This window comes from Symphalangus syndactylus, chromosome 13 (assembly GCF_028878055.3).
Source record: "Symphalangus syndactylus isolate Jambi chromosome 13, NHGRI_mSymSyn1-v2.1_pri, whole genome shotgun sequence".
In the NCBI taxonomy this organism is placed as follows: domain Eukaryota; kingdom Metazoa; phylum Chordata; class Mammalia; order Primates; family Hylobatidae; genus Symphalangus; species Symphalangus syndactylus.
In genome coordinates, this window is record NC_072435.2 from 127,394,636 (window position 1) to 127,418,539 (window position 23,904).

The window sequence follows — 23,904 nt, forward strand, 5'->3', positions numbered from 1 at the left end:
ACAGGCGTGAGCCACCACATCTGGCTGCCTGAGAAAGATGTTGATCAAAGGGGGAAATATAGCCAAGAACAGTGTCTCACACGTGTAATCCCAGTGCAGTGGAAGGCTGAGGCAAGACGATCTTTTGAGGCCAGGAGTTGATGACCAGGCTGAGCAACATAGTGAGACCCCTGCCTCTGCAAAAAAACCTTAAAAATTAGCTGGGTCTGGGGGTGCACACCTGTGGTCCTAGCTACTTGTGAGATGGAGGTGGAGGATTGCTTGAGCCTGGGAGGTGGAGGCCGCAGTGAGCTATGATTATGCCACTGCACTCCAGCCTGGACAACAGAGTCCCCTGTCTCAAAAAAAAAAAAAAAAAAAAAAAAGTGCCTAGGTGCAGTGACTCACACCTGTAATCCCAACATTTTGGGAGGCCAAGGCAGGAGGATCCCTTGAGCCCAGGAGTTTAAGACCAGCCTGGGGAACAGAGGGAGACTCCATCTTTATTTATTTTTTAAAAAGTTAAGAGGCTGGGCATGGTGGCTCACGCCTGTAATCCCAGCACTTTGGGAGGCTGAGGTGGGCAGATCACAAGGTCAGGAGTTTGAGACCAGCCTGAACAATATGGTGAAACCCCATTTCTACTGAAAATACAAAAATTAGCTGGGCGTGATGGCACACACCTGTAATCCCAGCTACTCAGGAGGCTGTGGCAGGAGGATTGCTTGAACCCGGGAGGCGGAGGTTGCAGTGAGCCTAGATCATGCCACTGCACTCCAGCCTGGGCAACAGAGCGAGACACCATCTCAAAAAAAAATTTTTTTTAATATTTTTAAAAAGGGGAAATAGGAAAGTTTTCAGAATCAAAATGGAGTTATTAGTGTAAAAAAAAAAATCACCTGACAAATACAGCCAGGGAAGATTATGAAGGGAGGGTTCTCAGCCTTGTATGCCTGATAAAAACTACCACGAAAGACTGCAAAAAACACAACTTTGCCCAGAAAATACTTCTGCCAGGAAATCTGCCCAGCAACTGCCTGTCCAACCCCGGACTGGCATCATCTTGTCATTCATCCTCGTAGCGAAGGGTAATCATTTCAAAACAATTATGTCATCCTCATTTTCCTTTAAAACCCTTTTTCTTCCTTTACCCCCTTAATATAAGCATAGTTTAATATGGCACACACATTCCCTCCCAAATAAATATACATATCCTCTAGAGAGCCTCTTTCCGTTTCATAGATTTGGTGGTGCTAATTCCATTCTCCAATACAAGGAACCCAGGGCCAGGCACGGTGGCTCACGCCTGTAATCCCAGCACTTTGGGAGGCCAAGACAGGAGGATCACTTGAGCCCAAGAGTTTGAGACCAGCCTGGGCAACCTTGTCCCTACTAAAAATAAAAAATTACCCAGGCGTGGTGGCATGCACTGTGGTCCCAGCTACTCAGGAGGCCGAGGTGGGAGGACTGCTTGAACCCAGGAGGTCGAGGCTGCAGTGAGCTATGATCACGCCGCTGCACTCTAGCCTGGGCAACAAAGCGAGGCCATGCCTCAAAAACAAACCAACCAAAGAAAAAAACACAAAACAAGGACTGGGGCAGGAAACACACAACCTTATAGTTGCAGAAAGTAAGAACATGCTCAACACAAAACCCCAGTTGAGGGCCCAGTGCGGGGGCTCACGCCTGTCATCCCAGCACTGTGGGAGGCTGAGGCAGGCGGATCACCTGAGGTCAGGAGTTCAAGACCAGCCTGGCCAACATGGTGAAACCCCATCTCTACTAAAAATACAAAAAATTAGCTGGGCGTGGTGGCGGGTGCCTGTAATCCCAGCTACTGGGGAGGCTGAGGCAGGAGAATCGCTTGAACCTGGGAGGCAGAGGTTGCATGAGCCGAGATCGCACCATTGCACTCCAGCCTGGGCAACAAGAGTGAGACTCTATCAAAATAATAATAATAACAATACATTTTATAAATAAATAAATGTCACATGAGATCCAGACGGGGCCCTGGCACAGAAAAAAGGACATTAGAGAAAAACTCAGGGAACCTGAATAACGTTCGGATTATGCTTAATGACAATGTATCATTACGGTTCATTCACTGTGACCAATGTACCATGATAAGATAAAATGTTAATTACAGAGGAGAGTGGGTGTAAGGTGTATGGGCACTTCAGCCATTATGGAAATTAAAAATAGAACTGCCACAGGGCCTGGCAGTCCTTCCCCTGGGCCTGTACCCAAAGGAATCAAGCTCACCACCCATCCAGGCATCCACACTCACACGTCCACCGCAGCACTACCCACAGCGGCCGACGTGGGGAACTACCTGGGCATCCATCAGTGGCCGGACGGATAAGAAGGCTGTGGTGTATACGATCATGTGGAACGAGATGATGGACTATTGTTTGGCCTTAAAAACAGAGGAGATCCTGCATTTGCCACATGGATGGACTGGGGGTCACGATGCCGGGAAGACAAGCCAGACACAGAAAGAAACATCACAGGATCTCAGTAATATGCAGAATCTTAAAAATAAATAAATAAAGGCAGGCGGGGGTATTGGGTGCAGTGGCTCACACCTGTAATCTCAGCATTTTGGGAGGTCAAGGTGGGAGGATCACTTGAGCTCAGGAGTTTGAGACCAGCCTGGGTAACATAGCAAAACCCCATCTCTACAAAAATTTTTTAAAATTAGCTCAGTGTGGTGGTGTGCACCTGTGGTCCCAGCTATCTGGGAAGCTAAGGCGGGAGGATTGCTTGAGCCCAGGAGGTTGAGGCTGCAGTGAGCCGTGATCGTACCACTGCACTCCAGCCTGGGCAAGACAGCAAGAACCTGTTTCAAAAAAATAAATAAATAAAAAGGCGGGGATCAAATATATAAAGACAGAGATTAAAACAGTGGGTGACAGGGTGAGCCCCTTCAAAAGGGCTTGTGTGCACCTGAGGACTGCAGAGAATAATTATGCTCCAGGCGTTTGCTAATATGTGGATCACGGCTGCTCTGGCTGCGGGCGGAAGACGGGTGCTTGTGAGATGATGCGAAACTCACGCGTTCCGCTGTGGTCACCAATTTACTGCAGATACGTACCCTACAACATCACAATGTACACCTTAAATGCACACAATAACATTTATCTTTTAAAAACATACGTGGGGCGGGGCGCAGTGGCTCACGCCTGTAATCCCAACACTTTGGGAGGCCAAGGCTGGTGGATCACCTGAGGTCGGGAGTTCGAGACCAGCCTGATCAACATGGAGAAACTCCGTCTCTACTAAAAATACAAAATTAGCTGGGCATGGTGGTGCATTCCTGTAATCCCAGTTACTCGGGAGGCTGAGGCAGGAGAATCGCTTGAACTCAGGAGGTGGAGGTTGTGGTGAGCCGAGATCATGCCATTGCACTCCAGCCTGGGCGACAAGAGCAAAACTCTGTCTCAAAAATAAAAAATAAAATAAAAAATGAAAAGATACGTGGGAACTGTCCTTTCTTTATAGATTTTCTGTAAGTTTAACTTCTAAAAATTTAGAACTTTATTTATTTTTTTTTTTTGAGACGGAGTCTCCCTCTGTCGCCCAGGCTGGAGTGCAGTGGCGCAATCTCAGCTCACTGCAAGCTCTGCCTCCCGGGTTCACGCCATTCTCCTGTCTCAGCCTCTCCGAGTAGCTGGGACTACAGGCGCCTGCCACGACGCCCGGCTAATTTTTTGTATTTTTAGTAGAGACGGGGTTTCACCGTGGTCTCAATCTCCTGACCTCGTGACCCGCCCGCCTCGGCCTCCCAAAGTGCTGGGATTACAAGCGTGAGCCACCGCGCCCGGCCCCTAGAACTTTATTTTTAAAAAGCAACAGAGTGCTCACTTCAGCAGCACCTATACTAAAATTGGAACCACACAGAGATTAGCACGGCCTCTGCTCAAGGATGACACAAAACTTCGTGAAGTGTTCTGTATTTTCATATTATAAATAGAAATAAAAAATAAACAATAACACACACAAAAAAACTGTGCCTCAAAAGATGTCATCTAGGGGCTGGGTGCGTTGGCTCACGCCTGTAATCCCAACACTTTGTGGGGCCGAAGTGGGTGGATCACCTGAGGTCAGGGGTTCAAGACCAGTCTGGACAACATAGTGAAACCCCATCTCTACTAAAAATACAAAAATTAGCCGGGTGTGATGGCACGTGCTACTCAGGAGCCTGAGGCAAGAGAATCGCTTGAACCTGGGAGGCAGAGATTGCACTGAGCCGAGATCGCAGCACTGCACTCCAGCCTGGGTGACAGTGAGACTCCGTCTCAAAAAAAAAAAATGATGGCTGTCAACTAGGATCACCTGTGTTCTGTTCTGCCTGCATCTGCTGCAAGGACAACTGCCCCCAGCCTGCCGGGGTGTGGCCGAGCTGCCTAAGGCTCCACCCACCTGCCCAACCTGCTCGCACACCACAGCCCATGGGTCCAGTGGGAAAGCACCTCAGGTGCAGTGAGGCCTCAGAAGCCGAACTCAGTTGCACACAGGTGGGTGACAGGGCATGCAGCGTCATCTGCAGAGCCCCGGGTGGGCACTGCCTCCCATGGTCCCTCTGCCGCAGGGTTTCCCAGGATGGGGCTTCAAAGCTAATTTCCCCAAATGCCGTACCAAGTGACAGTAGATTATTTTCCCTGCAACAAATAGCTGAAATTAAGGAATTTGAAAAATTTACAAAGGCAATATTTGTTAACTTTAATAAAGTCAAGATGAAGAGATTAATTTTGTTTTCTCGTTATTGTTCAGAATGAGCACTTCTGGGATAAAGGCATTTTCAGCTGTCCTGGAATAAATAAATACATATATAAGGCACCCAGGCTTCTAGGTGGACAGCATGTGGAGAGGCGGCTGGGCTTGGACTCTGGTGTGAGTGCCCGGCCTGCGCCTGGGCTGCCTGGGCACCTGCGCTGGGCTGGAGGGGACAAACCTAGGCAGCGCTCGGACAGCAACGAGGAGCTGGTGAGTACAGCTCTAGTGCTGGAGATCAGCTTCGGGGACGCTGAGAGCAGGGGGCCCAGAACCCACCCATGCGGGGCTACAGGGCGTGGGGTCGATGTGGTTTGGTTCTGTGTCCCCGCCCAAATCTCCCCGTGTGTTGGAGGAGAGCCTAGTGGGAGGCGATTGGCTCATGGGGGCAGATTTCCCCCTTGCTGCTCTCGTGGTAGTTGAGTTCTCACGAGATCTGGTTGTATAAAAGTGTGTAGCACTTCCCTCTTCGCTCTCTCTCTCCCGCTCTGGCCACGTGAGACGTACCTGCGTCCCCTTCACCTTCCACCTTGAGAGTTTCCTGAGGTCTCCCCAGCCACGCTTCCAGTACAGCCTGTGGAACTGTGAGTCAGTTAAACCTCTTTATAAATTACTCGGTCTCAGGTAGTTCTTTGCAGCAGTGTGAGAACAGACTCATACAGGGCTGAAATGCTGCCGAAGAGGTGCTGAGAAAGGGAAGAGCATTGTTTACCAGGAAGGGGGTGCAGCCAGGAAGGGGGCACAGCCAGGAAGGGGGTGTGGCATGTTCACCATGGAAGCGCGAAGGCAGCCCAGGCGCCCGCCACAGGGGAATGCACAGAATGTGGGCCAAGCACAGTGGCTCATACCTGTGAGCCCGGCACTGTGGGAGGCTGAGGTGGGCAGATCACTTGAGATAAGGAGTTGGAGACCAGCCTGGCAAACATGGCGAAACCCCGTCTCTACTAAAAATACAAAAATTAGCCAGGTGTGGTGGCAGGTGCCTGTAATCCCAGCTACTCAGGAGTCTGAGGCAGGAGAATCGCTTGAACCTAGGAGGTGGAGGCTGCAGTAAGCAGAGATCGCGCCACTGCACTCCAGCCTGGGCGACAGAGTGAGACTCCATCTCAAAAATAATTAATTAATTTATTATTATTAATTAATAATATTGTTTACCACGTGCACACACACAAGTTGCATTACATCGTCTGAGCCCCTTGATCCAGCCTTGCCTGCTATCCATCTCCCTTACCCTGCAATTTCCTTTAGAAAAGCCACCTTTGTCCCTGTCAGCCCAGGGTTTAGTGACGCTGCCCCATGCCTGGAGCATTAAACCCAGGCTGGGCCCATCAGCTCATTTCCAGCCCCTGGCTGGAGACTCAGGTAGTGGTGTCTGTGGACCATGAAGACGGGCAAATGACAGGCAAATGTTAATTAATTAATTAACATTTAAAAGTCAACAACAAGGGGCTGAGGACCTCCACTGGTGGTGTTCGTGGCAGCAGGGAAGCCAGGTACCAGTGCATGAGGACATGGAACCAGGACTTCGAAGACGCTGGGCTGAGGAGAACAACCAGGCTGGGGCTGGCGTAGGGTCCAGGGAGGGCCCATCTCTGACATGGGTGACATAAGCCAAACACTGTGCTTTGTGCTCAGGCCTGTCTGCATTGGGCTTCCTGTCACTTACACGCAAAGAGCCTTGAATGCAATTCACCCTGAGCGATGCAACCAGGGGCACAGCACCCCCTCCTCACTGCCTGACGCAAGGGTCCTGGGTTCCCACAGGAGCAACCGTGGGCAGGGCCACCTGAAAGCTGCCCATCAGTATCTGCACCCGGATGGCTACAAACCAGGGCTGGGCACCTCTGGCTTTCCTAGAACCCTCATGTCAGCTAGGACCCCCAAGTGTGTGCCCCAAAGAGCTCCAACAATAGTGCCCGCCTGTCATTTGCCCATCTTCATGGTCCACAGACACCACTACCTGAGTCTCCAGCCAGGGGCTGGAAATGAGCTGATGGGCTCAGCCTGGGTTTAATGCTCCAGGCATGGGGCAGCGTCACTAAACCCCGGGCTGACAGGAACAAAGGTGGCTTTTCTAAAGGAAATTGCAGGGTAAGGGAGATGGATAGCAGGCAAGGCTGGATCAAGGGGCTCAGACGATGTAATGCAACGTGTGTGTGTGCACGTGGTAAACATAAATACAGTATATGGTTATTGTGGGTCTTTTCTGCTTTCTGCTTTTCTTGTTTCTCATAAATTGTTTAATTTGCTCAACAATATGTCTGAGGCCGGGCACGGTGGCTCACACCTGCAATCTCAGCACTTTGGGAGGCCAAGGTGGGTGGATCACCTGAAGTCAGGTGTGGCATTTGAGACCAGCCTGGCCAACAAGGCGAAACCCCGTCTCTACTAAAAATACAAAAAGTAGCTGGGCGTGGTGGCAGGTGCCTGTAATCCCAGCTACTTGGAAGGCTGAGGCAGAAGAATCGCTTGAATCTGGGAGGCGGAGATTGCAGTGAGCCGAGATCGCACCACTGCATTCCAGCCTGGGTGACAGAGCAAAACCCCATCTCAAAAAAGAAAAAAAATCCAACAATATGTCTGAGTGGCCCTGCTGATACACTTGGATCAAATTCCTTCTTCCTGGCTTCAAGGCAGAGTTCTGTCTTTGGGACATATCCCAGTGTGGTCAGCCCAGGGCAGCCACCAGCTTACACAGCAGCTTTGTGCGTCTTGGAAAGGTGCCTGATTCTTCATGGGCTATGGCCCCACTGTGAGGCCATGGACCCATAAACAGGGTGCAGGTGGGACTCCAGCCCCTACCCATGTCCTAGGACACATGGCCCTGGATCAGCCAGTCGGCCATGGGTGGGCACGTGGGCAGTTTCTGAATTCTTTCCTATTACAAATCATGCTGCAACACCATGCTTACATTAGCCTTCCCGTGCAAAGAGGGGAGTGTTCTTCTAGAGCAGACACCAAGAATTCTGTCCGCAGAACAAGTGCTTCTTGAATCGTAATAGCTGCTACCTGGTGGCCCTCCTGAGGGACTGTACCAGGAACCCGAGTGCCCACTCCCCACACCCTCCTCCACACATAATACGTGATTTTTCTTTTTCCTTTCTTCCTTCCTTCTTCCTTCTCTCCCTCCCCTTTCTTTCTCTTTCTCTTTTTCTTTCTCTCTCTCTCTTTCTTTCTTTTTTCTTGGCAGGGTCTCCCTCTGTCTCGCTGGAATTCTTGTGCTTCAGTGATCCTTCCACCTCAGCCTCCCAAGTAGCTGGGACCGCGGGCACACACCACCATGCACAGCTATTTTTTATATTTTTAGTACAAACGTGGGTTTCACCATATTCGTCAGGCTGGTCTCAAACTCCCGAGCTCAAGCGATCCGCCTGCCTCGGCCTCCCAAAGTGCTGGGATTACAGGTGTGAGCCACCGTGCCGTCATGATTTTCAGCGTTGCAAAGCTGATGGGAGAAGAGCGATTTCTTGCGGGGGCTTGGATCTCAGCCACTTTCAGACGTCCGAATGGGGTGGCAGGCTTGAAGAGAACACAGCAGCCATGGTGCTTTGAGGAAGGCCAAATTCCCAATGTCTAACCAAGCATCTCCAGTTCACCAGCTGCCACCAGGCCTTTCTGGGGACAACCGTGGCCTGCCTGTAAGGCCCTTCTCACGTCTGTACACCCCAAGCCACTGTTGCCCAGGCTCCATAAACAAGCCGTCTCCCTTCACTGCCGGCAAGCCCCGCGGTGAAGCCTCTTGCCAGCACCGAGCTACAGCCCCTCGACAGTGTCCTGTTCCAGGTCTCAGATGTGTATGAGCCCCGTGATGCAGCGGGGACATTGGCCGCATTGCCTCTTCTGAGCCCTCGACCCAGCTTTGCCTGCCATCCTCCCTCCCTTCCTCTGACTGCAGCACCTCTGATTTCCTGTAGAGATTCCCTTCCAGCCCAGGGCTTCAGCTCACTTCCCTGCCCCTGGCCCCACGATCAGTTCCTGACCCAGAATCCAGAGAGAGGTGGCGCTGGGACCGTTGGTCGAGAAGGAGTCTGTCTCTGGCTGGGCCTGCTGAGCGGGAAGGATGCACGGGACCTGCCCTGGGCCGTCTTTGCCCCACACAGAGATGGAGTGAGAGAAACCGCGTTCTGACGCTGTTGCTGTGAGACTTGGTCCAGCCCTGCCTGACTTTGGCACACGCTGGGACGCCACCGTTTCCTGAGCCCATACCCATACGCTTCCTTTCCTTGACTTACAGCCGCTTTGGCTGGGTCTCTGCTCTGGAAACCAAGTTGTCCTGGTGCACTTGGTCAAAATCCCGCATGAGGCCAGGCGCAGTGGCTCACGCCTGTAATCCCAGCACTTTGGGAGGCCAAGGCGGGCTGATCACCTGAAGTCAGGAGTTCAAGACCAGCGTGGCCAACATGGTGAAAGCCCGTCTCTACTAAAAATACAAAAATTAGCTGGGCACGGTTGTGCACGCTTGAAATCCCATCTACTCAGGAGGCTGGGACAGGAGAATCATTTGAATTTAGGAGGCGGAGGTTACAGTGAGCCAAGAAAGTGCCACTGCACTCCAGCCGGGGCAACAGAGCAAAAAAGAAAAGAAAAAACAATCCGGAATGTGCTGTGAAAGTCCCCGCACTCCAGGGCTCCTCCTGTAGGTGATCCCACCAGTCTGAACCAAGGTCATCTGAAGCAGGTGTGGAATCTCCCTGTTCAGACCGCGCCAGGGAGGCTCTGAGGGCAGCAGGGACAGGATGGGCCAGAGTACCCAGGGAAGGAGCCGGGGAGGGGGGTGGGGGCAGCCCTCATAGGAGGGGAGGGGCACCACTTCCCTGAGACCGGTTCTGGTAAAAGAGGCCGAGCCTCAGTTTCCCTGTCCATAGAATGAGACCTCAGTCCTGACAGTACCAGCTGGGATTTGGGGTGGTGGAGCAGGAGGGCCTGGGAAGGAGGGGAAGCCATGCTGTCCAGCACGAGGAGAAGCTGAATAAAGGCAAGGGTTACCCTTGAACCTCACCCCCTGCCCTCTCCCAAGATCTCCCACACGCGGGGCAGCCTGTACGTAGCTTGCACGAGTTCAGTCCACACCAGCGCCTGCTCGGGCTCTGACCCTGGCTCTGCCACTTGCCCGCTCCAGGACCTCCCATATGTTACTTCATTTCTTTGGGCCTCAGTTTCTTTGTCTGCGAAATGGAAATCATAGTTTTCATCTCATAAAGGTTGTGAGTAAATGAAATTATTCATGTAACTCCTGGGTATGTGCCAGGCACACGCTGCACTCCAACAAAGGTTATAAGTTAACATTCTCCCTCCCAGGCCCGCAGGGACTGCAGAGCCTCCGCCGAGGACCCCAGGCCCCCCCCAACGCTCGCCCTCGCCCTCCAGTCCCCAGCGCCCCCCAAGCCCCACCCTCCCTCTCCCGCGGTCCGCGGGCTCCACCAAGCGCCCACCTGCTGCGCTGCGACGGCGACTCCGGGGCCTGAACCCGGGTCTGAACCTAGGCCTCGGCGCCGTGGGGGGTTGGCCCCGGAGCGCGACCGGAGAGGGGAGTCAGGGTCAGCTCCCCGCAGGCGCCCCGGACCCCCGCCCCCGCGCCCACCCCGCGCGTCCCCGCCGCCCCAGGAGCGTCCCGAGACACTCGGGGAAACGCCTTCCCGGTGATGCCGCGGACCCAGTCCCCTCGCGGACACCGCGGGGCGGGCCGGGGGTGGCAGCGTCCGGGGCGGCGCGGGCCCTTTAAGGCGGCCGGCCTCGTTAGCATATATTTGCATAGCCCCGCCCCGCCGCTTGAGGGTGCCGCGCGGAGCTCAGTCCGGCGGGGGCGCAGCGGAGAGAGGGGAGAGGAGGGCGCCGGGCTGCGGAGCGCGGAGCGGAGGGCGCGGGACTCTGCACGCCGCCCGCGGGCCCATGTGAGCGCCATGCGGCGCCGCGCAGCCCGGGGACCCGGCCCGCCGCCCCCAGGGTCCGGACTCCCGCCGCTGCCGCTGCCGCTGCTGCTGCTGCTGCTGCTGCTGCTGGCGCTAGGGACCCGCGGGGGCTGCGCCGCGCCCGCACCCGCGCCGCGCGCCGAGGACCTCAGCCTGGGAGTGGTGAGCGCGCGGCCGAGGAAGCGGGGCCGGGACGGGCGCGGAGCTCCTGGGCTGGAGCCGGGGATCTCCGCGGGCTGGGTGGCGGGGACCGGGAAGACCCCAGCAGTGCGCGTCGGCGTCGCGCGGGAGCCCTGGCGCCCTGGACCCATTTCCTGGGTGGGGAGACTGAGGCAGGGACGCGGGCTGAGCGGCCGGGCAAGCGCACGCGAGTCCTGGGGAGGCGCCGGCTGCCGTCCCGGCTCCGTGCGCTGGGAGCGCGCCGCAGACGCAGGAGCCCGTGGAGTTGTGAGGGGATCGCCCACCCGGAGCCCGGGTCGCCGGCTTGCAGCAGCCCCAGAGCAGCCGGGGTGGGCGAGAGCAGGTATCGCGGCCGCCCCGAGCACTGCGCGCTGCGCGCGTTCCGGATGGGAGTGGCAGGGGCAGGAGCACGAACCCACAAAGCGAGGAAGGGCAGGGGCTACGGAGTGGGAGCACCCGGAAAGCCTTGAGCCCCCGAGTTTGCTCGGTTGAGGGTGTTGGGGGCACAGGGATGCCGGCCTCAGCTCCCCACTGGGCAAGGACCTGGCCCCCAGCCTCCTTCCCCTCCACCCCAGGTCGGCCAGGCTCTCCCTGCCTTGCCCTGGTAAAGTGCTGAGCCGGGGGCGCGGGGAGAGCCCTCCTCACCCCACACCCCGTAGCTGTACCCAGCTCAGCTTAGAAACCCTGCCTGGGGGCAGCGACGTGGCCTCTTCCCACAGCCCCCTCCCCTGTTCCGCAGCCAGGACTCGCGTCTCCTGTGGACCCGGAAGATTTAGAGCACACGTCGTGGGGTCAGCGCCCCCCCGCTGGGGCGGCCGGGTGGACTCGGGCTGGGTTCGGCGGTTCCTTCTGAGGCTCCTTCCTGCCTCACCGCTGCCTTCAATGGACTCCTACCCAGGGAGTCGGGCCAGGGGCCGAGGCCTCCTCGCCCCGCGCAAGTACTCGGCCTGGCCCTCGTCCGCGGACAGTCTCCCAGTGGGGTCCTGGCAGGGCCCCTCGCCCAGCGCAGTGGACATTCAGGAGCTCCAAAACCTTGGGGTTCAAGCAAGTCAGCGCAGGTGGATTTCAGGCAGTCGAGACATATGGAGGGGCCACTTGAGTGGCACCCGCAGCCCCTGAGGTTGGCAGGACTTGGCCAGGGGGTCTGGATGGGAAGCCGATTTGGCCACCGTTTGCCCCAGGCCCCGAAGCCATCTGGGAGGGTGCTGGCCACTGTCCCTGCTGCCCGCATCCAGGTGCCTGCAGGTCCCCAGAGTGGCTTCCTTCCAGCCAGGCTGCTTGTGAACTTGGGGTGCCCCCCCTCCACGTCCTCAAGACCCCTTTGTAGCTGAGGATGTCCCGGATCCCCCACTGAGAATCACGCCCTGGGGGCCTGGTGTCTCCAGCTCTGGAGGAGGTGAACCCAGGCCCGCCCTCCAGGTCCGAGGGTGCCGCAGAAGGGGCCGGGGCGATGCCAGGGGAGGACTCAAGGTGGGGCCCCCACACTCAGGAGGATGGACCCCCGAGCCATGTTGGCTGATCAGACCCAGTGCGATTTGGAAGTTTCTCGCCACCCGCCTGCCTGGAGACAGTGGGTCAGGCGCCCTCCTCTCAGCTGGTACCTGCGCCTCGGTCTCTCCTGGCACCCCGGGGGTCACCCGCCCCGCGCCCTGCGACAGCACCTAGCGGAGGATGTGGCTCCCCAGCCTGGCCGGGGGCAGTGAGTGGGGCCCCGGTGTCCAGCCGGAGAGGGAGGACGCTGCGGGCAGCCCCCTGCCTGGAGCCCCCTCCGGGTCCGGTCCGGCCCGGCCTGGCGTGGAGCCTCCGTCCTGCCGCGGCTTCCTGCTCACACTAGCGGTGCGGGGCGTCCTCTGCTGGCCCTCGGGGGAACCGCGGGCCGAGCTCAGGCCCAGGGGCGGGCGGCTTCCCCGCGGGGAGGGACGAGGAGGCCGGGATCTGGGCGGGAGCGGGGACTCCTCCACCGCCCGCTCTCCAGAGGCGCTCCCGGAGCGGACTGATATTCAGGTCTGGGAGCCAGGGACGAGAAGGGCTCCTTTGTCTCAGAGCTGCAGACAGAGCTGCACCCAGCAGGGCTGGAGCCGGGGCTGGAGGGGAGGGCCCGCCCCGGAGCGCCCCCCATTAGCACGTGAACAAGGCCGGGATTCAGGCTGCTGGGCTGCTGAGCCGGGCTTTCAGCCCTCGGCGGAGACTAAACAGCGCACTGTCCCCCCGGGGGTCCTCGGCGGGGCTGCTTGTCCTTGTGGGCCTGAGTTTTTTGTCTTCCTGTGTTTTGAGTACGACAAACAGCGAGCAGCCCAGGGTCTCCACAGGCGTCTGCCTCCCTCCCGCCCCTGGCTCCCGGGCACGGATGGGACGCGGCTCCCGGTGCCTTATTTTTGCACGGTGGCACCGTGGGCCGTGCGATCGCAGCTTCGCACGCTGTCTGGAGTGTCTGTGCCGGAGCCGCCCGTCTATTCACCTGGTTTAGCCAGGCACGGCCTGCAGCCTGCTTCTGGCCGGAACTTCCTGGACTCGCGGCGAGAGTGTCTAGGGATCTGGGTCCTGGGTGGCAGTTGTGTGGTGGCAGATTTTGACAAACTGCTCTAAAGTTTCTGCTCCGTTTCTCCTCTCGGCAGCACAGCCTGTGGCTGTCATCGCCGCGCCCACGGCACAGTGGCAGCTCCCTTGATCTTCTGCACGAGGTGGGGTGGGGCGGGGTGGGGCGGGGTGGAGCGGGGTGGGGGTATTGCTGAGGTTGTGGGATGGTGCCAGGTGGCAGCCGCCCCTCCATGTCCTGGCTTCTGCCGGTGGCCTCTGGGTTCCTGGCCCTCAGGACCTTGTCATCTCCCTGGCTGGGGCCAGGGTGTCCCCTCTCACCCTGCAGCTGCTCCCAGGGCTTCAGGCGAGCACCCCCAGCCAAAACCAAGACAGGCAGGATGGTTGGACCACGGCCTGATTTTGCCGTGAGAGACGTCTGAGTGTCTCTTGCTCCGCAGTCCCCTTCTGACAGCCGTCTTCATGGCTCCGGGGATGTTGTTTCCCTTGGACGTGGGCTTTGCGACCCCACTAACTGCCGGGCCTCAGTCTCCCTGTCTGCACAATGGGGCCAGTGAGGACAGGCTGCCGCGCGATCAGCGGAGGTGCTTCCGATAGTTCAGGGACAGGAAGGGGGAAGGCTGGAGAGGATCTGGCGGGGACGGGAAGGGGAAAGGCTGGAGAGGATCTGGGGGGGACGGGAAGGGGGAAGGCTGGAGAGGATCTGGGGGGGACGGGAAGGGGAAAGGCTGGAGAGGATCTGGGGGGAACGGGAAGGGGGAAGACTGGAGAGGATCTGGGGGGGACGGGAAGGGGGAAGGCTGGAGAGGATCTGGGGGGGACGGGAAGGGGGAAGGCTGGAGAGGATCTGGGGGGGACGGGAAGGGGGAAGGCTGGAGAGGATCTGGACAGCTCCTTCCGTGTCCCCCGGGATGTTCCCTGAGCACGCATTTCATCAGCCCTCCAGCCCGTCCCTTACTCCCACACAGCACAGTGGTCACAGTCGGAGACCCAGAAGCCAACAGCCTGGGCTGAGCTGAGGATAGATGTCCTAACTCCGTATGCCTCCGTGTTCTCATCTGTAAACTGGGAGTAATAAGAACACCCACTTCATAAGGTTAACCCTCAGTTGCCTGTGAGCACCTGCTTTGTGCCAGGCACCCTCCAGCAGGGACCACCCCAGCCTCGCAGTGCCTGAGGGACGTGGGAACGAATGACGTGGGCATCGTTGGGTAGTGCTGGATAACTGTTGGCCGTTAGAATCGAATAGAGCAGTTGTTACTGCTCAGGACATAATGACCGCCTGAGACTCGTGTATGTGTTCAGGTGTTTGCTATTTATCCTCCTCACAATCCCGTCCTTCCCTGTGGGCAGTGGGATGGAGTCCCGTGGTCTCGGCCTCTCCCCAGTTGCTCAGACAGATGGATTCAGGGGATCTGGCAGTGTCCCTGCGGAAGAGGCTGGAGCAAGGGGGTCACTCCAACCGAGGGTCAGCCCCCAGAGGAGGCCGGTGCAGGGGACCCTGCATGGCCGAGTGGGTCGACGTGGTTGCCGGGACGAGGCCACGGCTCCATCACTGACCGTGGACAGGTTATCCACACTCTCTGAGCCTTAGTTTTCTCATCTGTAAAATGGGGCTGATGACACCTGCTCTTTCCGCCCCCAGGCCCCGTGCAGGTTGGGTCACAGATGAGTATGGGGGTCGGGCCGTCATTCATCTGCAGGGGCCAGGCCCAGGCGCCACCACCATGGCACAGCAGGGCCACAGATGCACCCGCCAGCCAGGGTGCCCTGGGCGGGAGGGGCCGTTACAACCAATCAGTGCAACCCAGAGCCCAGGGACAGGGGATGCACTCCATAAACTCCCTAAAAACTGTCAAAGGGAATTCTGTGCTGTGTGCATTACGCCCCCTTAAGGCTGGAAACAGATATGCATTGTGTCAGACAACAGGCATGGCTGAACAGTGAATCCCGAGTGGGCCTGGGCGGCTGCCTGCATCTGTGTCAGAGTCAGGGGCTGCGGGTGCCCACTTCCTGCCTGTGCCCCCCCGGGGCAGGGCTCTGCCTCTGGCCTCTGTGTCCCCATCTTTGGTAATGGCCCAGCCCATGGGAGGAGCAGGAGAGTGGCTGCCTCTCCTAGGCGGCTCCAGAAACTAACATCAGCCAGGGGGTGGCTGCCGTGGGTTGGGGCTCCCTGGAGCTCCTGGCAGCCCCCTCCCGCCTCCTCCCTCCTCCTGGCAGCCCCTCCCCCTCCCCAGTGGCCTTCTGGAAGGTTCACCCTGCTGCTGCTGCAGCACCCGCCTGCCACAGCCTCTGTTGCCCTGGAGACAGTGGTCTCCGTGGCGACAGCAGAGGGAGGACCAGGCAGCGGGTGGGCGTGGAGGGGGGCAGGTAGCAGGTTCCCAGGATGAGACACCCCCCTCCCCCCCCGCGTGGGATCCACAGGCTCTGTAGGTACTGGGGGCAGGGGGCAGGGAGGGGGACACCTGGAGGGGGGAGTCTGGGCCCCCACCCCAGCGGCCATCCTACAGCAGGCATCCCCCTACCCGCTGTGGGTGGGAGTGGGTCAGGGTAGAGGCCTGGCGGGGGAGGAGGGGCGGGGAGGGGCCGCCACATTTGCGCTGAGGAGTTGGCTGGGGTAGGGGGTTTGCCCCAGGACTGTGCTCCGGGCCTAGTTAACCCCTACTCCCCTTAGCTAACAAACCCACCTTGCCGCCGCCGCCACCCCATTAGCCTGGGTCAACATTTCCAAGCCCTAGCCAGGAATCGGCCAGCGCCTCCCAGATGGACCTGAGCTGCCTGGTGAGCTGCTTGCTGCCTCTTCCCTGCAGGCTCAGGCCCCCCCACAGCTGTGCCTCCGCCCACACTGGGAGCACAGGACAGGTCAGGGCTGGGCGAGGGCGCCTCATGGGTTCAGGAGGCCCCCTGGGGCAGGTGGCCACTTCTATCTGTGTCCACCCAAAGGCTGGTGGCTCCCAAACCTGCAACTTGTTCTGTCGGGGTGTCCCTGGCAAACTAAGAAGTGGTTCCCACCCTCCCACTCTGGCCCCTGAGACGGCCCCTCCCAGGATGCCTGAGATTTGGGGCACACCCCCCTGAGCACAAACTCGTGTTAGGTAGGAGGCACCCACCAGCCCTGCCCCACACACCCACCAACCCCCAAGATTCGACGCCATTCTGTGCTCAAATTCCAGCGCCCCTGGGGCCACAGGTGACAGTGCCTGTTGACCATGGGCGGGGCTGCCTGTCCCAGGCTGGTGCTGGGGGCCCTGGTTCTACGAGTTGAAGCAGGCTGGCCGCTCACACCTGCAGCTAAACCACCTGCTTCCAAACGTTGGGCAGCATTCCACAGCCACTGGGAGTGCTGCCTGCCAGGCCCGGCTCCACTTTCCTGAAATGCATGTGGCCCCATGGCCAGACTGCCCAGCTCCCCAGGGACCAGAGCGGGGGGGTGCCCCAACCGGCTGCCGTGAGCCCCACAGAGTAAATGGGCCGCTCAGTGCAGCTACCAGCTGTGACCCCAGCTTATAGACGGGAAGGCTGGGGGGTGGGTTGTCCTCCCAAGGGGTCTAAGCACCCGCTGGCCCAACCCAGGCAGCAACTGGCCTGGGTGGGAAAGGCACCTGCCTGTATGGACCCTTCCCTGGTGAGGGGGCAGGGGGTCATCATCCAGTATCATAGATGGTGTGAGGAAACTCCAGAGGGCTTCCTGGAGGAGGTGACAGGCTACTGTAACCATGAGGCACAGTGACCCTGTTGAGCTGTGATCTTAACAAAGGACTAAAAAGTGCAGAATGTGCTGATGGGCATCTCCAGCACCTAGAGCGGTGACTGGCCATGGGACACCCTCAGTAAACCCTGCGGGTGCACGGTAGTGTGGGGCCGGATGCTCAGGGCCAAAGATTCCCACACCCTGGAGGTCAGGGCAGAAGTGGGAGGCCAGCTTGTCGAGGCCAAGGCTGTCACCCCCAAGGCCTCTCCAGAGAAGCTGCCCACCCCAGTCATGAATGTCCACTTTGACGTCCTGTCATGCCTATAGCCTTGGAGGGGCCCCCAGTTCTGTACACACTCTTGGCTTCCCCAAGGGGCTGAGGGGCTGGGCTGGGTCAGTAGGGTTTGGAAAGGGGATAAAGGCACAGAGGGAGGGCCCCGGGAAGGACTCAGTGCTTCCTGGAAGGGGGATCTCAGGGTGTGCAGATCCCATGCAATGTCTTGCGAGGCCCCTCCTGGCCAGCGCGGCCTGTTGCTGATGCCCCGGGACTTCCAGGACAGTGGTGCCTCATTCCTCTGAGCACTGCCTGCTGGTGGGCAGTAGAGGTGGCCAGGACCACCCGTCACCAGCTCCTGCAGACCAGAACCCAGGGGCCCAGCAGGTGGCACAAATGAGTCACAAGCATTTTTTCTTTTTCCTTTTTTTTTTTTTTTTAGGATTTCTTTAAAAAGTTATGTTTTTTTATTTATGCATTTTTTTAGGTTAAGCCACGTGAAACTACTAGTATTTATTTTAAATCAGAAATGGTCAAAAATGGGCACTTTCATATGATTTGGCCAATGAATACATGAGAGGTGGTAAATAATAGCGATTCACAAGCATTTTCTAAATGTCCACCAAAGAAAAAAAAAAAGACAGGTTTGCAGGCAGGGCAGAGCCCCCAGCACATCACCCCTGGCTTGTACCTTTCTGGAGCCCGCCTCACCCCTGCTGTGGTTCCCTGGGCTGGCGAGTGTCCACAGGGCAGAGCAGGAGCTTCATGGCAGCCTGCAAATGGGCACAGGCGCCATTTGGCAGTTGAAGAAACTGAAGCTGGGGGTGGAGGTAGCCCCCACAGATGGCACCCAGGCCCCCCTGTCCCCAGGTCCCCACGGATGCCATCCAGGCCCCCCTGTCCCCAGGGCCCCTCCAGGGTAGCAGCGATGACTGGGGCATGGGGCCAGGGCTTGATTTATGCCCAGGTTAAAGGGCTGCCCGCGTTCCTGCTCCTGCTCAGCTCTGGTACGCGCAGCCTCGCACCCACCCCAGTGGGCCCTTCAGAGTAGAGCTGTCCTCTGTGCCAGGTGCTGGTGTGAGCATTTTCCATACCCTGGCTCACATCCTCACCACCAGCCTGCCAAGGACCCTGAGGAAGAAGCCCAGAGGGGTGGACTGCCTTGCCCCAGGCACACAGCGGGGAGGTGGCTGAGCGGGATTTGAACCTGGACAGCCTGGCTGGAACCTGGCTTTTGTTTCTGAGACAGGGTCTTGCTCTGTTGCAGACACGGCCTTCAACTCCTGTGCTCAAACCATCCTCCCGCCTCAGTCTCCCAAAGTGCTGGGATCTCAGGCATGAGCCACAACACCAGCCAAGCCTGGGCTCTTATCCCCGCCATGAATGTACAGCATGGCCCAATTCCTCAAACTGGTGTCTGAGCCACTGCCTTTCTCAGCTGGGGTCCCAGACCTTGGGTGCTAGACTTCCCTGTCACAAGTCAGCTGAGAGCCTGCGTTTGACACTGGCCACATTTAAGAGCCTTTTGAAGGTTCTCTAGCATTTTGCGGTCTCAAGAGGCATGAGGAGGGGCAGGGTTGCCATGAGTGGTTGTACAGGTTGTGCACTGCACAAGCTCACATCATCTAAGGGACATCAGGTTTGTTTGTTTGTTTATTTATTTATTTTTTAGACAGAGTCTTGTTCTGTCGCCCAGGCTGGAGTGCAATGGCACGATCTCGGCTCACTGCAACCTCTGCCTCCTGGGTTCAAGCGATTCTCCTGCCTCAGCCTCCCGAGTAGCTGGGACTACAGGCGCCCGCCACCACGCCCGGCTAATTTTTTGTGTTTTTAGTAGAGACGGGTTTCACCGTGTTAGCCAGGATGGTCTCGATCTCCCAACCTCGTGATCCGCCCGCCTTGGCCTCCCAAAGTCCTGGGATTACAGGCGTGAGCCACATCACCTGGCCAGGGACATCAGGTTTATTAAGACACTTTTCCAGCAGCTGCCCAGGGAAGAGACAAGAGGTGCCTTGTGGGCAGATAGGGGGCTGGGAGGGGCCTGCCCGGAAGCAGTGGTGGCCCGTGGCAGGCTTCTCACTGGGTAGGACTGGGCCCTCTGTTGCACCCCCTCACCCTGCTGTCTGCCCTCAGGAGTGGCTAAGCAGGTTCGGTTACCTGCCCCCGGCTGACCCCACAACAGGGCAGCTGCAGACGCAAGAGGAGCTGTCGAAGGCCATCACAGCCATGCAGCAGTTTGGCGGCCTGGAGGCCACCGGCATCCTGGGTCAGTTCTCCAGGGGGCAGTGGGAGCGCTGTGGCCCCATCAGGTCTGCGCCAGTCGGCCATGCCCCCTCTGATCAGGCACAGTCCCGCCTTATGCTTGAATGAACCTGGGTCCTGGCCTGGTGTAGCTCAGAGCCTGGGGCTGGTCCCCAGAGATAACGTGGAGGAGGGGGCGGCTCGGAGGCTGGTGCCAGAGTCAGGGCTCCTGCCCTTGGGGGTGCTCGGGATCCTGGGGTGGGGAGCGAGCTGGGCTAGGCTCTGAGCTCCAGGCATTCCCTGCAGACGAGGCCACCCTGGCCCTGATGAAAACCCCGCGCTGCTCCCTGCCAGACCTCCCTGTCCTGACCCAGGCTCGCAGGAGACGCCAGGCTCCAGCCCCAACCAAGTGGAACAAGAGGAACCTGTCGTGGAGGTGGGTGCGTGGCCAGGGTGAGGAGCGGGGCCCCCGTGTCTCCGTGTCTGGGCCTGCTGTAGGTATCCACGAACCGGGGTACTTGAGACAGCGGCAGGAGCTCTCTCCCCACTCTGGAGGCCAGGAGTCCCTGCAAAGGAGTGGGCTGGATGGTGCCCTGGGGAGGTAGAGGGAGCATCTGTCCAGGGTTCTATCCAGCTATGCAGTTGCTGGCAGCCCTGGGTGGAATCACCAGCCTCTGCCTCCACCCTGCCCTGTATGTGCGCAGCCTCCTCTCCTGTGTCTCTAGGACGCTCCTTGGATTTAGGGCCCGCCCTAATCCAGTGTGACCTCATGTCAACCCCTCATGACATCCACAAAGACCCTATTTCTTTTTTTTTTTTTTTGAGACAGGGTCTCACTTTGTCACCCAGGCTGGAGTGCGGTGGTGCAATCACAGCTCACTGCAGCCCTGACCTCCCAGGCTCAAGCCATCCTCCTGCCTCAGCCTCCCAAGTAGCTGGGACTGCAGATGCATATGAACACGCCCAGCTAATTTTTTTCTTTTTTTCGACACAGTGTCTCGCTCTTCCACCCAGGCTGGAGGGTGGTGTTGCAATCTTGGCTCACTACAACCTCTGTCTCCTGGGTTCAAGCAGTTCTCCTGCCTCAGCCTCCCAAGTAGGTGGGATTACAGGCACGAGCCACCATGCCTGACTAATTTTTTGTATTTTTACTAGAGACAGGGCCTGGTGGCTCACGCCTGTGATCATGGCACTTTGGGAGGCTAAGGCGGGTGGATCATTTCAGGTCAGGAGTTCGAGACCAGCCTGGCCAACATGGTGAGACCCCATCTTTACTAAAAATACAAAAATTAGCTGGGTGTGGTGATGTGTGCCTGTAATCCCAGCTATTCGGGAGGCTGCAGTGAGCCAAGATTGTGCCATGGCACTACAGCCTGGGAGACATAGTGAGACTCTGTCTCAAAAAAAATTAAAATAAAATAGTAAAGACAGGGTTTCGCCATGTTGACCAGGCTGGTCTTAAACTCTTGAGCTCGAGCAATCCGCCCACCCTGGCCTCCCAAAGTGCTGGGGTGCTGGGGTTACACGTGTGAGCCACCATACCCAGCCAACCCTATTTCCAAACCAGGTAACATTCTGAGGTTCCGGGTGGACGTGAATTTGGCAGGACACTGACCCACACACCTGCTGCTGTCCCCTGGAGTCGAAACTGTCTCAGAGGGGCCCTGGCTAGTGTGAGAGCTGGCGAACCGAGAGAGCCCCTTCGGCGGGGAGCAGGGAGATGGGGCAGATGGGACGCACCGCTGAGGGCCCTGGGGCTGAGGGTTCCACGCGGGAGCTGACGTTTGCCTGTGGCCTGGGGGTCTCAGCCTGCCTGGGATCTCATTTCCCTCCCTCCGTCATCCATCCTGGTGAACTACTGGGACCACCGTGGCTGCATCGGATGACTCCTGGCGCGGGGAGAAAGGCGGAAGATGGGGGAGACCCTCATAGGGGCACCCCCGGGCTGAGGAGGGGCGTTTAGGGAACCTTGGCCTGGGGCGCATGGCCTGTTCTCCGTGACTCACTCTGGGCTGACCCCTGCCCACAGGGTCCGGACATTCCCACGGGACTCGCCACTGGGGCGCGACACGGTGCGCGCACTCATGTACTACGCCCTCAAGGTCTGGAGCGACATTGCACCCCTGAACTTCCACGAGGTGGCAGGCAGCGCCGCCGACATCCAGATCGACTTCTCCAAGGCCGACCACAACGATGGCTACCCCTTCGACGGCCCCGGCGGCACCGTGGCCCACGCCTTCTTCCCCGGCGACCACCACACTGCCGGGGACACCCACTTTGACGACGACGAGGCCTGGACCTTCCGCTCCTCCGGTGCGTCTGAGTCAGCCCTCAGGGCAGAGTCAAGAGCCCCAGCAGCCTGTGAGGCTGAGGAGCAGCCATGGCCCCTCATCCCCAACCCCGCGGCTGAACACACACAGCTGCTCCTGAGTACGGCTGGGCATTTCCCACTAGGGACGATCTCGCAGCGTCTGTGCTCGGCCCAGCTGACCTCGCTGGATGCTGGCCTGTCGGGCGGGGACACCGCCGGCTGAGCCGAGCTTGTCCTCCTCACATTCTCAGCACCCAACAGAGGGAGCGGGAGGAGGCCTTCGAGGCCTCTGTGGCCCCGGCTCAGTGTCACTCCCGCTACGTCCCATTGTCTGCAGAAGTCACGGCTCTGCAGAGGCCGTTCCGACCTCTGGACTGTGGCCTTGGGGACGATGCAGTCCTGGGAGCCCAGGCCCGTCGTGTGGGGCCAGGGGGCAGTGCCCACAGCATCGGCCCTCAGGTCATCTGGCCGACACCTGGCCCCGTGTAACCCAGGCCCCAGGCACAAGGTGTTATCTGTGTGGCCTTGTGCAGAAAAGGTTATCAGCCCCTCCATCAATGATACAAAGACCCCAGGCCTGGGAAGCCCAGCAGGTCCCACAGAGCCTCCAGGGCAATCGCGTTAATTCCGAGTAACCCTGCAGAATCCGTCTGGCGTAGCTGGCATCGAGGCGTCCCCATGGGCACCCCATAGCATGGCGGGGGCCTGCTGGTCCCTCCCCGCGGGGACAGGGCCCTTCCTGCCCTTGGTTCACATGGCTCCCTGTGTCCCCAGATGCCCACGGGATGGACCTGTTTGCGGTGGCTGTCCACGAGTTTGGCCACGCCATTGGGTTGAGCCATGTGGCCGCCACGCACTCCATCATGCGGCCGTACTACCAGGGCCCGGTGGGTGACCCGCTGCGCTACGGGCTCCCCTACGAGGACAGGGTGCGCGTTTGGCAGCTGTACGGTGAGTGTCTCCCCAAAGCCAGACACAGGGCCCCTGGAAGAGGGGTCAGAAACCCCAGGCACCCCTGAGCAGAGCCCCCCCGGGAGGGTTTGCTCTCCCCGCTGTTCCCTCCACGTATGGTGCTGTGCCAGCTGGGACGCTGTGGCCTGTCCACAGAGCCCACCCCTGATGTCCCCAGAGCCTCTGGGTCAGAATTCCACCTCTGTGCCCCAGACACTGGTGGAGTTACGATAGGCAGGGTTGATGGTATCCCAGGCCTGTGCAAATCACAATTCATGTCTTAAATCATCTGATCTTTGTGGCCATATAAGGTAGGACTACTGTCCTCACTTTACAGATGAGAAAACTGAGGCACCCAGAGGTACGTAGATTGCCCAGGAAACCCAAGGGTAGCCGAGTCAGGCACCAGGGACCCCTCTGCTGGGTTCACATCAGGAAGTGAGGCAGAGCCCCCATCCTGGGAGCTGGTGCCCCGGGGAGGCAGCACATGTGCATCAGAGGCCGACGCGGTCACCTCACTTATACCCAGCCCTAGCTGCCCCCCACACCCTGCAGTAGTGCTGCCCCCGCCCCCCGGACCCTCCCGGCCTCAGCATCGTCCTTGCTGCTTCACATGCTCTGACATCCACGCATCATTTCCACTGTAGTAAAATTCACATCCCATGCAATTCACCTTTTTGGCCAGATGCAGTGGTTCAAGCCTATAATCCCAGCACTTTGGGAGGCCGAGATGGGTGGATCACTTGAGGTCAGGAGTTTGAGACCAGTCTGGCCAACATGGTGAAACCCCATCTCTACTAAAAATACAAAATTAGCTTGATATGGTAGCAGGTGCCTGTAATCCCAGCTACTCGGGAGGCTGAGGCAGGAGAATCACTTGAACCCGGGAGGCAGAGGTTGCAGTGAGCGGAGATCGCGCCACTGCTCTCCAGCCTGGGTGGCAGAGTGAGACTGCCTCAAAAAGAAAGAAAGAAAGAAATTCACCTTTTCAAGGTGTGTACTTCCATGTGTTCAGGACATTCACAAGGTTGTCCTCTTCAGGACATTCACAAGATGCCAC

General features: G+C 58.4%; 1 protein-coding gene and 1 non-coding gene across 4 annotated transcripts in view; both read left to right on the top strand.

Annotated features, from left to right (window-relative positions):
- Positions 1–3,835: 3,835 nt before the first annotated feature.
- Positions 3,836–3,939, top strand: LOC129461293 (U6 spliceosomal RNA). Its single transcript, XR_008650451.1, has one exon. It is a non-coding gene; the product is annotated as a U6 spliceosomal RNA (small nuclear RNA).
- Positions 3,940–5,265: 1,326 nt separating this feature from the next.
- Positions 5,266–23,904, top strand: part of MMP17 (matrix metallopeptidase 17) — a 28,307-nt gene continuing 9,668 nt past the window's right edge. For 2 of the 3 annotated variants that reach the window (XM_055237827.2, XM_055237826.2), the window contains exons 1-5: positions 10,556–10,823; positions 19,475–19,607; positions 19,889–20,018; positions 21,612–21,895; positions 22,668–22,844. In XM_055237827.2, the coding sequence (XP_055093802.1) occupies positions 10,653–10,823; positions 19,475–19,607; positions 19,889–20,018; positions 21,612–21,895; positions 22,668–22,844 (895 nt within the window). In that variant the 5' untranslated portion in view covers positions 10,556–10,652. Of the gene's footprint in view, positions 5,337–10,555; positions 10,824–19,474; positions 19,608–19,888; positions 20,019–21,611; positions 21,896–22,667; positions 22,845–23,904 lie in introns of those variants that run through there. The other variant, XM_063614797.1, reaches the window with a different exon arrangement.